The following is a 14,691-nucleotide window of genomic DNA, read 5'->3' on the forward strand; positions in this document are numbered from 1 at the left end:
TAGCACATGTCTTGGGAGCCAGAAGTGCGGAACATGGGCATCTGCAGGCGCGGGGCCTCCTTCCCACCCCAACACACTTGGCCTGGCCGAGCCCCAGCCCTGGTTCACAGCAACCACCAGCGATGCGCTGGGTTGGCGTTTGGCTCCGCGGTGCTGCCTTGGTTTGGCAGGGGCGAGCTGGTGGGGACAGGGCCCTCCCGAGAGCCCAGGCTGGCTGTGTCCCCCCCGCCCCTGTTTACAGTGTCCAGCACCTCAGAGCAGGGTGAGCAGTGCAGCTGGGGCTGGACACGTGTTTTCGTTTAGCCCTGACTATGACTCAGCTGCCGGGCCTGAGCGGCTGCGCTCCCTCTGCTGCTGCCCTGGGCACTGCCTGTCCCAGCATCACGGGCAGAGCCAGCCCCGGCCTGGGCATGTGGCCTCTGGGGCTGTGTGACGAGCCCAGGGCACCAGGTGCCAACTGGCCACGGGCCACCTTGGCCGCTTCACCTTTGCCTGCACTTTACTCGGCACGGCCGCTCCTGGCCTCGCTCCTCCATGGTCCTCCTGGCCTGGGGCTGGCAACTGCAGCACCCATCTGGTTCCCTGGGGCAGTCCCTGCCCTGTGGACTCCTTCTTGTTCCGCCAGGCCAGGACCTCTGCACCCCGCGGCAAGTGGGGCCTCCCCACACTGTGCCCCCTGTGTCCCCAGACCCTCCCACTTTCTGCCTTGCCTGCCCGTGCTCCCTTTTCGTAGTGACCCAGGCCCTCAGAGCAGCACCAGGGCCTGCAGCTGAGCAGGCAGGACTCCTGGTGACCCGGAGCACCTGCAGACCATGTGCCCCACAGTCTGCATGTGGGGGCATGCCCCACATGTTGGGGACTCGGGGTTCATCTCCAGGTTCCATCCAACATCGCAGTGCCATGAAGCTGCCACCTCCCACAGGTTCCCTGCAGGCTCTGGCAGGGCTTGGCCTGCGTTCAGCTGCCCGCGTTTCTGCTGTTTCTTATCCCAGAGGCAAGCAGCTCTGGCACCTCCCTCAAACGTGAGTACCCGTGGCCAGGGAGCTCTGTGGCGAGCGGCTGGCTCAGGAGCAGGTTCTGTGGCCGGGGTGGTGGCTCGCTCTGCCAATGTGTGCCAGCAGCACCTGGCTTCGTGGGGTCAGATGCTGTGCCCTTGCCCAGAGGCAGAGCAGGGCCAAAGGCACCGCTGCAGAGATGCAGCGTGCCCATGCAGCGCTGGGCACAGGTCTGGTGATGCCGGCAGCACCCTGGTGCAGTGACAGTGTCACAGTGCGCTGGTTTCACTGGGGCTGTGTTTGTTTTTCCTGCAGTAGTTTGCATGGGGTGATTTTGGGGGTTTGTGCCGATAATGGTGTCAATAACACAGGGATGTTTTCATTATCACTGAGCAGCACTTGCACAGCGTCAAGGCCTTTTCCACCTCATGCCAGCCCACCACTGAGCAGGCTGGATGTGCGCAAGGATTTGGGGGGACACAGCCGGGACAGCTGACCCCAACTGACCCCAGGGATATCCCAGACCATGGAACATCATCCTCAGCATATGAAGCCTGAGAAGAACGAGGGGGTGATGCTTGGAATGATGGTATTTGTCTTCCCAAATCACTGACATACAATGGAAGGATGGGTGGGGGATAGCTGGACACCTGCCTGCGATGGGAAGTGGTGGATGAACCCGCCCGTTTCCTTTGCTTGTGCATGGCTTCTGCTTTATCTATTAAACCACCTTTGTCTCAACCTTTCTCACTTTTACCTTTCTGCTTCTCTCCCCATCGCACCGAGCAGCCCTGTGGGGTTCTGCTGGGGCTGTACCACGACGCGCAACAGGTTCTGGGCTAAGGTGGGGCTGGAGCTGCGGCCCGTGGAGGGGAGGAAGGGCGAGGGGGGAACAGGCGCGGAGGACGCGCTTCGGCACCGACAAAATCGCTGCCTTCCCCCGATCCGCTGCTCCGCTCGGCGCAGGCCGGGAGCCAGAGCTGCGAACCGGGTCCCGGGGCGGCGGCGGGCGGGCGGGGGCCGGGCCGGGGGAGGCGATCGCGGAGCCGCGCCGTGCGGAGGGGCGGGAGCAGCCGGGCTGGCCCTGCGCCATGCAGAGGAGGAGCAGCGAATCCCCGGAGCACGTTAAAAAGCGAGGCTGAGCGGCAGCCGGGGAAGGAAGAAAACACCCCCATAGAAGGCAGCGGAGCAGCGGCCACAGCAGCGCTCGCAACGCCGCGGCCGCCGGCCCCAAACTTTCTGGCGGCGGCTCGGGCGGGCCCGGCGGTGGATGCGGGTTTCTCGGCCGGGTCGCTGAGCCTGCAGCCCCGCCGCACGATGCCCGCCGCGCTGCCCAGCCTGCTGGCCTGGCTGCTCGTGCTGCTGCTCGGCAGGGCCCGCCCGGCCGACGCCTGCAGCTGCTCGCCCATCCACCCGCAGCAGGCCTTCTGCAACGCGGACGTAGGTGAGCGCCGCCCGCCGAGCCCCGCGCTTTGTCCACCGCGGGGCCCCGCAGCCCCGGCAGCGGCCACGGAGCCCCGAGCCCCGGCCCGGCCCGCGCCAACTTCGCGGCGGGGGAAGGGACGGAAAGTTGGCGCGGAGCGGGCGGGAAGGAGCGGGCGGGAGCGGGCAGAGCCTCCCCGGGCCCGGCACCTGCCCGCAGCGCCGCGCGGTGCGGGCTCCGCGCCCCGGAGCTGCTGTCGGCGGGAGCAGATGCGCGGCCGGGCGCGGTCCCCCCGTCGGCTGTGTCCGTTCCCTCCGCGCCGCCCCGCGGGAGCCGTCGCCCCCGCGCCCGGCATCGGGTCCCCGCGCGATGCGAGGAGCCGCCGGGGCTGGGCCGGGCTGCGCGCTGAGCGGCCCCGGTGGCCCGGGGAGCCCCGGCCTCCCACAAGTCCGATCCCGCCGCGCAGGGACGTGGCAGCGCGGGGAGCCGCCGGGACCCGGCACCGGCCCGGCAGAGCCAGCGCCGGGCTCGGTCACCTCCCGTCTGCGCCTTGTTTCCAGGCATTTCCTCTCCCCCGTTCCACTTTGTTCGGCTTGGATGCTGCTGAAAGGGAGGGCTTGGCAGCGCCGGGATCTGGATTCCTCTTTCTGTGAATAATGCCCTTATTGGATTTTAACATATTGCACAAACAGACCAGCCCCAGCTCCCGACGCTCTCCTTTGCGGGGCCGTTCCCAGGCTCAGCTGGAGAGGTAACATTCCCAAACACTTAGGTAGCCTCAGCCTCTGGACGGCCCTGCCCTGTCCCCTGCTCATTCTGCCAGGATTCTCCCGACAGATTCCCAGGCTGCACTCGCTCCTTCCAGACCCTGTTACTGCTGGTTTTCCTTCGCAACAGCAGGTCCACGGCATCTGGCTGCTGCCCCGTGTGCCTGCCTCTGCCCGGCCTTGCTGCCACCACAAAGCTTGTCGGGCACAGGGAGGTTTCCAGACAAAATGGAGCACTGGGTTTTTAGAGGCAGTGTCTCTGCGCCGGAGGATGCCCGTGAGCGTGGCTGCAGCTTCCCGTCATGCTCCAGTCAGTCTCTGCTCTGGGGCACTTGTGACTCAGGCCTGTCCCGGGGTGCTGGCTCAGCCGTGACTCAGCTGCTGAGTCACCGTCTGTCTTAGTGGCCCTGGGGTGTCTTGCTGTGCCCCGGAAGGGTGCAGTGCCCAGGCTGGTGCCTGGATTGCATTGTCCCGCTGCCCTCGGCTGGTGTCTGTTATGTGGGTGCCTGGAGCTCATCCCGCTGTGGCAGCATCGTCCTGGCTCCCAGCTTGAGCCCTGTCTGTGGTTCGTCTGGATCAGCCTTGCCTTGTTTGAGCCCAGGTAGGGAAGGGGCTGGGCTCAGGGGAGCAGGGTTCATCCTGGATGAGCTCCCCACCCTCTTCCCATGCAACAGGGATCCATCTCCTGCAGCCTGTGATCCTTGGCCTTCTTGCTGCTTCTCATCTTCTCCTGGATGCTCAGTCAGCTCCCTCCATGAGGGTGTGTGGAGCCCAGGGACAGCCTGGGGTGCTGGGGCCTTTCCTGACTGTTGCAGATGGAGCAGCCCGTGTCCAGGCTGGGCCCTGTTAGGGATGTGGTGGTGGATGCACCTCTGCATTGGGCTGGGTGTCACAGAAGGGCTGGGAGTTGTGTCACTGGAGCTGGTGCATTGCAACAAGTGACCGGTCCTGCCTGCACTTGTGCTTCCTGGCCCATGGGATGGGCAGTGGGGCTGCTCCCTGCAGTTCTGGAGATGCTCGGCTGCCAGATGAGGATATGGCCAGGCCAGGGGTCACAGCACAAGACCCGGCTTCTACCTGGTCTCCTCTGGAGCAGCATGGGGATGAGGGGTTGCAGGAGGCGATGCTCTGGGCATGTCTGTGGCTTTGGCTTTGTGTGGCGGTGCCAGCCCCAGGACAGGTCAATGGGGCAGTGGAGAGCAGGGGCTCCATGAATGCAGCCCTGGCAGCACTGCATCGATCCCAGTGCTTGATCCTGGGGATGGGGCACAGGGAGAGCGGCGGCAGGGACCATGCAGCAGAGGGGGGTTAGGGGCAGCGGTGGAGCCGTTCTCTGCCAAGGGGCTGCCCTCAGGAGCTGCTGGTGTTGGTGTCGCCGGCCGAGCACCAGGGCCCTTCCCGAGCGGACGGCATGGAGGGGCCGTGGGCTGACGCCAGGGCCGTCGCTGATTGGGTCCCATCCCACTCCCGTCAGAGGCCGGGATGACGCAGGTGGCCGTGGCAGCGCAGCCCGTGGCTCCCGTGCGGGCTGAGCAGGGCCTGGTGCTGGTGCTGCCGTTGCCCTCCCCATGGCGCTGCCCTCCCCCTCCCCTGGCACTGTCATGCACCGGGGCAGCCCCAGCCTCTGCCACTCTGCATCGCTCCGGCCTCCTCATCCCCACAGGGTTCCCTGCTCTGCTGTTGGTGGGTGCCCAGCGGGGCCGGGCGATGCCGGGCAGGCAGCGGGCAGTGCTGGCACTGGCAGCCATCCCCTCCGCTCAGCCGGCTGCCAGCAGCCCCGGAGAAGGGAGCTTTGTTCCCTGCCCATTCAGCTCAGCAGAGGCCCCTGCAAGAGACATCCCCATGGGTTTATGGCCTGGGTGATGCTGTTTGCCCCCAGCTTTGCTGCCAGAGCCGCACCGCAGCCCTTGTCTGTCCCTGCTCATCATGGGCTCATTGCCCGGGCAGGGGGAGTGTTGCGGGGTCTGCTGGGAACCTTCCTTGTGGCCCATTTCATGGAGGGTCTGAGCACCTGTGGCTGTCCAGGCCAGTGGTAGGTGATGTGGCCAGTGACGTTGGTTTTCGGTGAGGTCCGCTACTGGTTTCTGGGCACTGGGGGTTTCCTCCATCACTTGGCCCTGCCTCCTGGTCCCAGGGGTCCCAGCTGGGCTTTCCTCAGGGGCTCCCATCTGCGATCCCTGCGAATCGCCCTGCTCATGCTCTGGCTCCTGGCTGGCACAGAGCTGCTTGGCTGAGCTGCTGGGGTCTTGGCGGGGAAAGCGCAGCGCAGCCGTCCCCTCCACAAAGCCGCACTGTTCAGAACAAATCCGCCTAGAATTGGGCTGCATTTTTGTCAAATGATTCATCAGCACGTGAATGGAAAAGGCTGGAGCCCACTGAACCAGTCACCATTCCCCGCGCCTGGAGCAGCGGGGCCGGAGTTGGTGCGCGGCTTTCCAGCTCCATTGCACCCAATTTCTGCCGCAGACATGGAGCCGTGGAGGGCCGCGGGACGAGGCAGCCACTGGATGAGGGGCGAGGGGCGGCCCGTGCCTGCAGTGAGGTACAGGCAGAGGAGCAGACGCAGGTCTGGCAGCAGAGACCAAGGCAGTGTGTGCCGAGTGGAGCTGCTCCAGCCTGGGGCAGGGACCGGGGCAGAGATGTGGGCTGCTGCCTGCTGCAGGTCGGGATGCAGGGGCTGGCAGTTCGGCTGAGATACTGCCAGCGTGCCCGCGGCCCATCCACAGGGATGGGAGCTTGGCTGGGAAAGCCATCAGTGCAGCACCTGTACCCGCAGGCGCTGAGTCTGCCCGTCCCGCACCGAGCGAGTTCTCCCATTAACCCGGAGTGGCTGTGTTAGGAAGTGTCTTCTGGGCCCCTGCACATGCTGGTGGCCACCGTCTCCTTTCCAGAGTGAGCTCAGTTGGCACTTACAGTGCCCAAGTGGGGCTGTGCCCTCCTGACCTTTAGCTGAAATAGCCCATCCGCGTGCCCCCGTGCCCATGGTATTTATAGACCACGGTCAGGTTCCCTCTCCTTGCTGTGCCATTGGTGCTGCACCCTGCATGTCCCTGGCTGCTCCCACCCCACCATGTAGTGGGGGACACATGATGGGTCCCCAGCTTGGCTGGCGCTGCTGCCCCGGCCAAAGCATGGCTCCCCATTCGCTATCCCACCTGCACATGTAGCAGGGCTGGCAGGGCGCTGGGGTGCCCTGAGGGATGGGGAGATGTCTCCCATGGGATGGTGGTACCCTCAGCAGTGCAGGGAGCCCTGCAAGCCCCTGCTCTGCACCTGGGCTCCTGAGGGTGCTGAGCAGGTGCTGTGGCCCTGGGGCTGCTGCTGTCCCCTGCACCACTGGTGTCCCTGGTGCTGCCTGGGGCCAGCCAGGAGCCCCAGTTCCCACACTGGTGGAAGGAGCCAGGCAGGGCTGGGAGCCACGGGGCTCAGGCCACCACATGCGGCACCAAACCAGCTGCCGTGTCCTGAGCCAGTGAGTAAGGGTGAGCTGGCTGCTGCCTGCCCTGCAGGTCACTGCCACGTGCCAAGCACTCACATGCAGGTTCCCATATCCCTGGGCTCTGCTGGCAGCCTGACCGGGGGGACTGGCTCGAAGGTGCCATAGCCTCACTGGCTCTGGGGCACCTGACCTTGCCCGGTGGCACTGAGCACTGGGACTGCCCCGGGGCCACACAGAGCCGGGAGGGCTCTTGCCTTTGGCTGGGACCTCGCTGCCTGCCCTCACTGGGCTGTATTTTCCCACTGCCTCAGCTCTCGGTGTCCCCAGGTTGTCTTTGTAGGCAGATGAGAGCAGGAAGTGTCACTGGCAGCCCCCGGCCCCGGCGGATGCAGTTTCTGTGCCTGTGCAGTGTGGAGCTGGCACAGAGCTGCAGCTGGAGCATCACCTTGGTGGCTCAGGGACCCCTCTGTGCTGGGGTGGGGACCCCGGGATGAGCTGCCTGTGCAGCACTTGATGGGCAGTGCTGGTGCCTGTGCTCGCTATGGCAAACAGCCAGGATGGTGCCTTGGGGATGCAGCTCCCACCTCCCTCCGCACCCAAAGGTGACCCTCCAAGTAGTTCCCTCTGCCCTTTTCTGCTCCAGCCTGGCCAGGCCATGCAGGCATTTGGCTGGGGCCCTCATCAGAGGTGGGTTTAGTTAATGACTGTGGGACAAATACAGTGGAGCTCCAGGACACTGCTGGCAGGTTTTAGCTGTCCTGGTGCCATCTGTGTGACAGGCGTGAGCCCAGGCAGGGCCAGCCTGAACCCATGGGTCCAGCAGCAGCTGAGCAGAGCTCGGGACAGCACTGGCCAAGGGTGACCGGATGATACTGGGCTGACCTTTCCTTATCACCCACTGTGAGGGTGCTGCTGCAGTGCTGCCCATCAGCCTCCCCTGTGTGCCAGAGCCCTGTCCGTCTGGGGACAGCGCGAGGCAGCAGCTCTGTGGGGGGCAGCAGCGTTGGCTGCGAGAGTGGGAGCCGTGGTGGGATGGGGCAGGTGAGCAGGACCATGTGGCCACCCCTGCTGACCTCAGCACTTCTCCATTGCAGTGATCCGAGCAAAGGCCGTGTCTGCCAAAGAGGTGGATTCAGGGAATGACATATACGGGAATCCGATCAAACGAATCCAGTATGAAATCAAGCAGATCAAGGTAATGGGACACACTGGGGCAGGAGGCGGGGGGACGGGGCAGCCTCCATGGCAGCCGTTCACTCCTGTACCTTCTCGGCAGATGTTCAAGGGCCCTGATAAGGACATAGAGTTCATCTACACGGCTCCATCCACCGCCGTGTGCGGCCGGCTGCTGGACACCGGCGGAAAAAAGGAATATCTCATTGCAGGTGGGTGGCTGCAGGGAGGGCTCTTGGGGAAACCGGTGGCAGTGGTGGCCCTGTGGCCTCCTGAGGCACCCATGACGTGTGCAAGGCCCCCCCTTCCTTCTGCTGCCACCACCAGCCCTCGGTGCTGGACTGCAGCAGAGTCCAGCCCCTGCCGGGCTGAGCCCCAGCATCCTGACTCAGCACCAGGGTGCCTGGGGGGACACTCTAAGCTGCCTCTGGCCCCTCTACAGGCAAGTCAGAGGGCAATGGCAAGATGCACATCACGCTCTGTGACTTGGTCTCCACCTGGGACTCACTGAGCCCAACCCAGAAGAAGAGCCTAAACCAGCGGTACCAGATGGGCTGCGAATGCAAGGTGAGCAGCCAGGCTCCCCCGGGGTGGGCAGGGGCTCAGCCACGAGATGCTCTCCCCGTCCTTCGAGGATGATGCTATGCAGGGAGCTGGGGGACACAGGAAGGGCATCCAAGTCTCTGTCTCTCTCCAGCTGGGAACTGGGGCCCACACTCAGGGGTTCCCTCAGTCCTCCCACATCAGGGTCACATCCCCAACATGCCATGCAGGGAAGGGGCAGCATGGCACCATTGGTCCAGAACTGGGGGCGAGCGAAGCAGAGCCATGCTGCTTCCCCGCATCCCATCCCACCCTACTGTCCCCCCTCGGGTGGTCAGTGGTGGTCTCTGTTCCGCACAGATCTCGCGCTGTCTCTCCATCCCCTGCTTCGTCTCCTCCTCGGATGAGTGTCTCTGGACAGACTGGGCGATGGAGAAGAACAATGTGGATGGGCGGCAGGCGAAACACTACGCTTGCATCAAGAGGAGCGATGGCTCATGTGCCTGGTACCGTGGCATGGCACCCCCCAAGCAAGAGTTTCTTGACATTGAGGACCCCTAAAGCCAAACAAGCGCATTCCAGTAGCCAGTAGAAAAAACCTGCGAGATGTTAGACTGGTCCATGCTGATATCAGTCCCTGGAGACAGCATGAAAACCTGCAGCGGTGCTGGCACGTGCCGTGGGGCTGCCCGTCTGAGGCAGCTCCGTTCCGTGCACCCAGCACAGCTCTGGGAGGTGTTTTCATGCTGAGCATCCCTGTCAGGTCTAAGATGTCGTACTGGACCAGTCTGGGCAATTTCAACGTATTAAAGAGAGACATTAAAAAGAAAACCCCACCTCCAGCGCCCCTCGTCCCGCCCGCGCGCTGTGTGGTTGTATCACACGTGCCATTGCTGCTGGCAGCCTGAGTTTACTATTGCCACTTGTTCTGCCGCCGGCTCTGCTCCCTGTGCTCTCATTGTGACCTCTTGCCGATGCTCGGGCCCCACGTCCGCCCCTGGGGGGGGGGGGAGCCTCCCCCCCGGGTCCGCAACAGGCACGTCACAAAGCCCGCTTGCCCGAGCGCTGTCCCCCGGCACTATATAAGCGGTGCAGGCGCAAGCTCAGCTCAGTCCTCTCGCCCGGAGCTGGGCGGGACGCGGAGGCGGAGAGTGAGCTTCCTCCCCACGGCTTCAGCACGCGGTTGATCGGGCGGAGCCGTCGGTTCAACGCGGCTGGTTGAACGAAGGCGGAGGAGCGGGCTTCGCGGAGTGGACGCGGTTGGAGGGGCGGAGCCCAGGGCTGGGCGGGCCGCGAGGGTTGGGTGCGGGCGCAGCAGCGCCTGCTCCTGAGGACGCCTGTGCCTGGCGCACGTTGTGCGGTGGGAAGAGAAGGGCCCAGTGCCCCCGCTCAGCCCCCACCTCTCCCTGCAGCCCAGAGCGCTAGGGTTCACCATGGCCGTCATGGAGAACCTGCGGAAGGTGGTGAAGTGGGCCCGGCGGGAGATGAGCGGGAGGGGGAAGGTGGCCTCTCTGCTGACTCAGGTTGCCAAGAGGGTGGTGCTGCAGGTGGCCAAGAGTGAGCCCCCCCGCTGGAGCTTCCTCAATAAGCTGCAGAGTCTCTGCAGCAAGTACGTGCGGCTGAACTCGCCAGCCAAGGCTGCTGGACCCCAGTGCGCCGCCGAGGAGGAGCAGCAGGTCAAGCAGGGTAAGTACCGGGGGCTCAGTGGGCACAGCCGCGGCCCGCACTGCACAGCTCACCCACCATTCCTCATCCCACAGAGAGCAGCGATGCCCCGGTGGGCCCAGGGGACGGGATCCCTGCGCCCCAGAAGGTGCTCTTCCCCATGGAGCACCTGTCCATGGAGTGGCAGCGGGTGCACCCAGTCGGCGCAGGACTGCGTAACCTCGGGAACACATGTTTCCTGAACTCCACCGTGCAGTGCCTCACGTACACCCCGCCGCTCGCTAACTACCTGCTCTCCAAGGAGCACCGCTGCACCCGTGAGTAGAGGGGCCTGGCTCGGTGGGCGGCTGTGCTGGCAGGTCCCTGCTCCCCGCGCTGGGCTCAGTATCTCAGCACGCGTGGCTGTGGCAAGGGCCATGTGGCTGTCAGGATGAACCTTCTCTGCTCCCTCCGGCCGCTTCTCCACGGAGATGCTGTTCCTGTGTACAGCTCCTTTTTCCCGGCCATAGCAGCATCCCTGAGCTTTGCATCCTTGTGTTTGGGGACACTTGTGTCCGTGGTGGGTGTAGCCAGGGCTAAGATGGCTCCAGCAGGATCTGCTGGCTTCATGGGGACTGAGCTGGACATCCCAAACAGCCCCTGCCTGCGTGAGAGCAGAAGGCTGCGTACAGGCAGCAGATGCTGTTGATGTGTGGCTTTGAAACGGAATGTGATGGGCATTGCTCCGACCTGTACTGTACTGCCCCGTCTCCTGTATTGCTTTGACCTCTACTGCATTTGTTCCCAACCTCCTGTCATCTTCTCCTCTGCCACAGGTGACCAAGGCAGCTTCTGCATGATATGTATCATGCAGAACCACGTGGCTCAGGCTTTTGCCAACAGTGGGAGCGTGATAGAGCCAACGGCCTTCGTCCGAGACCTCAAAAGTAAGAAAGACTCCACTGTGCTCCTCTTCCCTCCCATAGCCGTGCTGGAGAGCAGGGAGTAATGTGTGAGCAGAACCCTTGAGAAGGGGCCAGGAGAACTCGTGGAGCCTGCGGGGACCTGGTGACCTCATGGGCTGTGTGTGGGGCTCCCCTGTGGCCGACACGAGTCTGCCGTCCGCTTTGGTTTGAGGGGGCTCGACCCCTGGAGCCACCGAGGGAGGTGGGCTCTGTCTCTCGCAGCACGTGCTGGGGCTGATTCCCCCCTCTCCTGCAGAGATCGCTGGGCACATGCGCTTCGGTCAGCAGGAGGATGCACATGAATTCCTGCGTTATACCATCAGCGCTCTGCAGAATTCCTGCCTGAGTGGCTGCACCAGGTACGTGGGGCCTCTCTCTGATGGGCTGTCCCTGCTCTTCTCCGCTGTCCTCTTGCTGGAGGGTTCTGTGGGGTCAGTCTGTTCCCCAGGCGGCACTCGTGTTCCTGGGCCCTTGCCCCGGGAAGCTGCGTTGCCCCTGCAGTGCCCAGCTCTGAGCTCCAGCCAGGAGTTTGTGCTGAGGACACCGTGGTGGCTGCGGGGCGGCCGTAGTGCAGGAACGGTGTGAGACCCGGGGCTGCTGTCTCTAGGTTGGATTGCGAGACCCAGGCAACGACATTGGTCCACCAGATCTTTGGCGGCTACCTGCGATCCCGTGGTGAGTGCTCGGTGCCAGGCCCTGGGCCTGCAGTCACTCGGGGCTGTTGCTTTGCCGGGAGCCTTGTAGTTAAAATGCTCTGGGAAAATCACTGAGCACGTGGACATGATCCAGAGCTGCAGCTTCTCAGTCCCATGGGACCTGTGGGTCAGGAGCCCGCTTGTGGCGACGGCAAGAGCTGTCGGCTGCGGATCCCCAGCTCATCGCCGCCAGGAAATGAGCCCCCTGGCAACACTCGCTGCGCCAGCACGCAGTGGAATTGGCAGCCTTCCTCTGTGCCAGGCTGCGCATCCGGGTGCTCCCGTCCCAGAGCTCAAACTCGGAGAGGGGGAGGCAGTTCCTGCGTTGTGCAGGTCCGTGTGCCGGGGTGTGCTCATTGCTCTTTCCTTTGCAGTGAAGTGTTTGTCGTGCAAGAGCGTCTCGGACACGTACGACCCTTTCCTGGACCTGGCTCTGGAGATCTGGGTACTGCAGCGGGCTGGGGACCCGGTGCTCCTGCTCTCCTGGGGCCAGCATCTCGGCAGGGAGCGGGGCTGTCGCCTGGCCGGGCCACCCGTGCGCTGACCTCTCCTCCATCCTTGCAGGAAGCCGAAGACCTATGGGAGGCGCTGGAGCTGTTGGTTAAGCCGGACCTGCTGGGAGGGGAAAACTGCTACCTGTGTGCAGGGTGCGTGTGGGGCTGTGGGCAGGAATGGGGCTGCGGCTGCGCCGGTGGGAAGCAGGCGGAAATGCACATCACGGGAGGGCTTCTCGACCTGTTCCCCGCTAAAGCGTGAGGCCGCGGAAGCCTGTGGTGAAAGCTGCCGCTCCGCAGCTCCGTCCTCTCGTGAGGAGAACCTGGGCCAGCAGATGTGGCCGTGGGCAGGGGCCTGGTGCCTGCAGGGTCATTTTCCATGGGGTTTGCCACTTGGCCAGAGCTGGCAATCATCTGGGTGGTGGAAGAGCTTGAGTGACACAGCTCCTCTTGTGCAGATGCAACAGCAGAGTGTCGGCAACAAAACGCTTCAGCATCCACCGAGCCCCCAACGTTCTGACGCTCTCACTGAAGCGGTTCACGTGTGACAGGGAGAAAATCACAAAGGTGAGTGCTCGGCAGTGCCGAGCTGGGGCTGTCTCCTGGCGCGAGCAGCAGGGTGGGAGGTGGCCCTGCCGCTCTTGGCCAGCCGCGCGCTAGGAGCTCGTCCTGGCGCCTTCGTCATGGTGACCTCTGCCTGGGGAGGGCAGCCCCTGCTCCCTCAGGAGATGGACATGCAGGACAGCTGAGCTGCTCCTGCTCTAGCAGGAAACCCGTCTGCTGTGCAGGCTCCTGAGGCATGCTCTCTTCCTCTGCAGGCCGTGCCGTACCCCGAGTTCCTCAACATCCGCCCATACATGTCAGAGAGCGAGGGGGATCCTGTAATGCATGGGCTCTATGCAGTGCTGGTGCACTCTGGGTACAGCTGCCACGCGGGGCACTACTACTGCTACGTGAAGGTGAGCCAAGGGCACTCTGGGCTGGGAGCTGCTGGGTCAGGCTGTGCTTCGCTGCTGGAAGCACTCTTGTAGAGTCCTCATGCCTGCCCTGGGCTGCTGTGGGCTTTGGCCAGAGGAACTCTGCTGATGGGTGCTGTTCCTGCTGGTCTTCGGGCCAGGAGAGGCCCTGGACACAGCCCAACCCCATTCTCTCTGCTCCTTCTGCAGGCCAGCAACGGGCAGTGGTACGAGATGAATGACAGTGTGGTGAGCCGCAGTAACATCCAAGAGGCGCTGAAGCAGGAGGCCTACCTGCTCTTCTATTTGAGGTGGGAGCGCCTGCGGCCCCCAGCCCCACTGCGGGGCAGGGCAGGGCTGGCACCACGTGCAGGAGAGGTCCAGCCCCTTGCCGTGGTTTTGCTGTCGATGAAGAGCATCTCCCTCCTCGGAGCTGCTGACTCCTGTTTCTCGTGTGCAGCTCTGATCGAGAGCATTCCATTTGGTCAAAGACTCACAGTTAACCCGTGCCCTTCCCTTCCAGACTCTCCGGCCCAGAGAAGAGCTTGGACAGGCCCATTGCCAGAGCTGTCCCCAGCCTGACTGGCTCTGAGGGCACCGTCTCCAAAGAGACAAAGAAAACTGTGAGTCACAGGCACCTGTTCCCATCCCTGGTGAGTCCTGGAGGCTGCTCTTGGGCAGTGCTCAAGGGAGCTCAGAGGGAGGGCAGAGCTGCTGCTGTTCCCATGAGTGGTGCAGGAGAGGTGGCTCCTGCCTTGCTGAGGCCACAGGGCAGCCTCGCCAGCCCTCCGTGGGGCGAGCGGGAACAGGAGGGCTCAGAGCTGCCCTCTGGGCACAGCGGTGCAGCCGCGGCTCAGCCCCGGGCCCTGGGGCTTCTGGCCTTGAAACTTCCTTGCTTCCTTTTTTCCTTGGTGCTCCTACCTAAAAGCACTTCTGATTCCTCTTCCACCACCCCGCTTCCCTCCCCCTCTGGTGTCCCCTTTCCCTGGGCTCCCCTTTTGATTTTCCCCTCTCGGCTGATGGAAACCTCTTTTCTTCAGCTCACCGAGTCTTTATTTGTGCCAGTCCCTGCAGGGCAGGAAGCTGGGCAGGAGTGCCCACCACGCGCGGCCTCGCGCGCAACTCGCTGGCAGCCGCTTCCCACCGACCAGCAGCTGCCCCGGCTCGGCTCTGCTGCCTCTGGGCACGTGCAGGTGAGCAGCGCCCACCGCAGCCAGGCCACCTGCGGCCTCGGGGGGCTCCTCGAGGTGACTCTGGCCTCGGCGCTGGCTCGGGGGTGATTTCGGCATCTGGCTCCCCTGCTCTGGACTGCCCCAGCCCCAGCCCAGCCCCTCGGCACCCAGCCTCCCCCCTGGACAGTGCCGGTCCATGACCACCCCTCACACCACCTTTCTCTCTGCAGCAGGGAGGAGCCCAGCCTGGTCACCACCGGCTCGCTCCCAAAGAAGAGGCGGCTCGAGGCAGGCAGCAGCCTCGGCGCTCCAGCGGTCGGGAAGGAGGTCTCCATCCCACCCAAGAAGAAGAAGAGACTTCTCTCGGAGCGAGGCCTCGGAGTCCCAGGAGGGGCCAGAGGCAGGAGGTCCCAGCTGTGACGGGG

The 14,691-nt window shown here is 64.1% G+C and overlaps 2 protein-coding genes across 2 annotated transcripts; both read left to right on the plus strand.

The window, feature by feature from the left end:
* The first annotated feature begins 2,084 nt into the window (after positions 1 to 2,084).
* On the plus strand, positions 2,085 to 8,952 carry TIMP2 (TIMP metallopeptidase inhibitor 2). The gene is made up of 5 exons (XM_062624406.1): positions 2,085 to 2,439; positions 7,719 to 7,819; positions 7,901 to 8,009; positions 8,240 to 8,364; positions 8,701 to 8,952. Exons 1-5 carry the CDS (start codon positions 2,313 to 2,315, stop codon positions 8,899 to 8,901), a joined length of 663 nt encoding a protein of 220 aa, XP_062480390.1. The 5' UTR covers positions 2,085 to 2,312; the 3' UTR covers positions 8,902 to 8,952.
* An 821-nt stretch (positions 8,953 to 9,773) lies between these two features.
* On the plus strand, positions 9,774 to 14,682 carry USP36 (ubiquitin specific peptidase 36; the record flags this gene model as incomplete). Its single annotated transcript, XM_062624409.1, is given in 14 exon segments — positions 9,774 to 10,026; positions 10,101 to 10,322; positions 10,821 to 10,931; positions 11,206 to 11,308; positions 11,557 to 11,624; positions 12,019 to 12,089; positions 12,209 to 12,291; positions 12,597 to 12,705; positions 12,957 to 13,097; positions 13,305 to 13,405; positions 13,618 to 13,747; positions 14,118 to 14,287; positions 14,497 to 14,632; positions 14,634 to 14,682. Coding segments are annotated over 14 exon segments (1,747 nt in total), but the record flags the coding sequence as incomplete, so codon positions are not given.
* Positions 14,683 to 14,691: the final 9 nt, after the last annotated feature.

Source organism: Pezoporus occidentalis, unplaced genomic scaffold (assembly GCF_034315485.1).
Source record: "Pezoporus occidentalis ecotype Australia unplaced genomic scaffold, CSIRO_AGI_Poc_V1 ctg266, whole genome shotgun sequence".
NCBI lineage: Eukaryota > Metazoa > Chordata > Aves > Psittaciformes > Psittacidae > Pezoporus > Pezoporus occidentalis.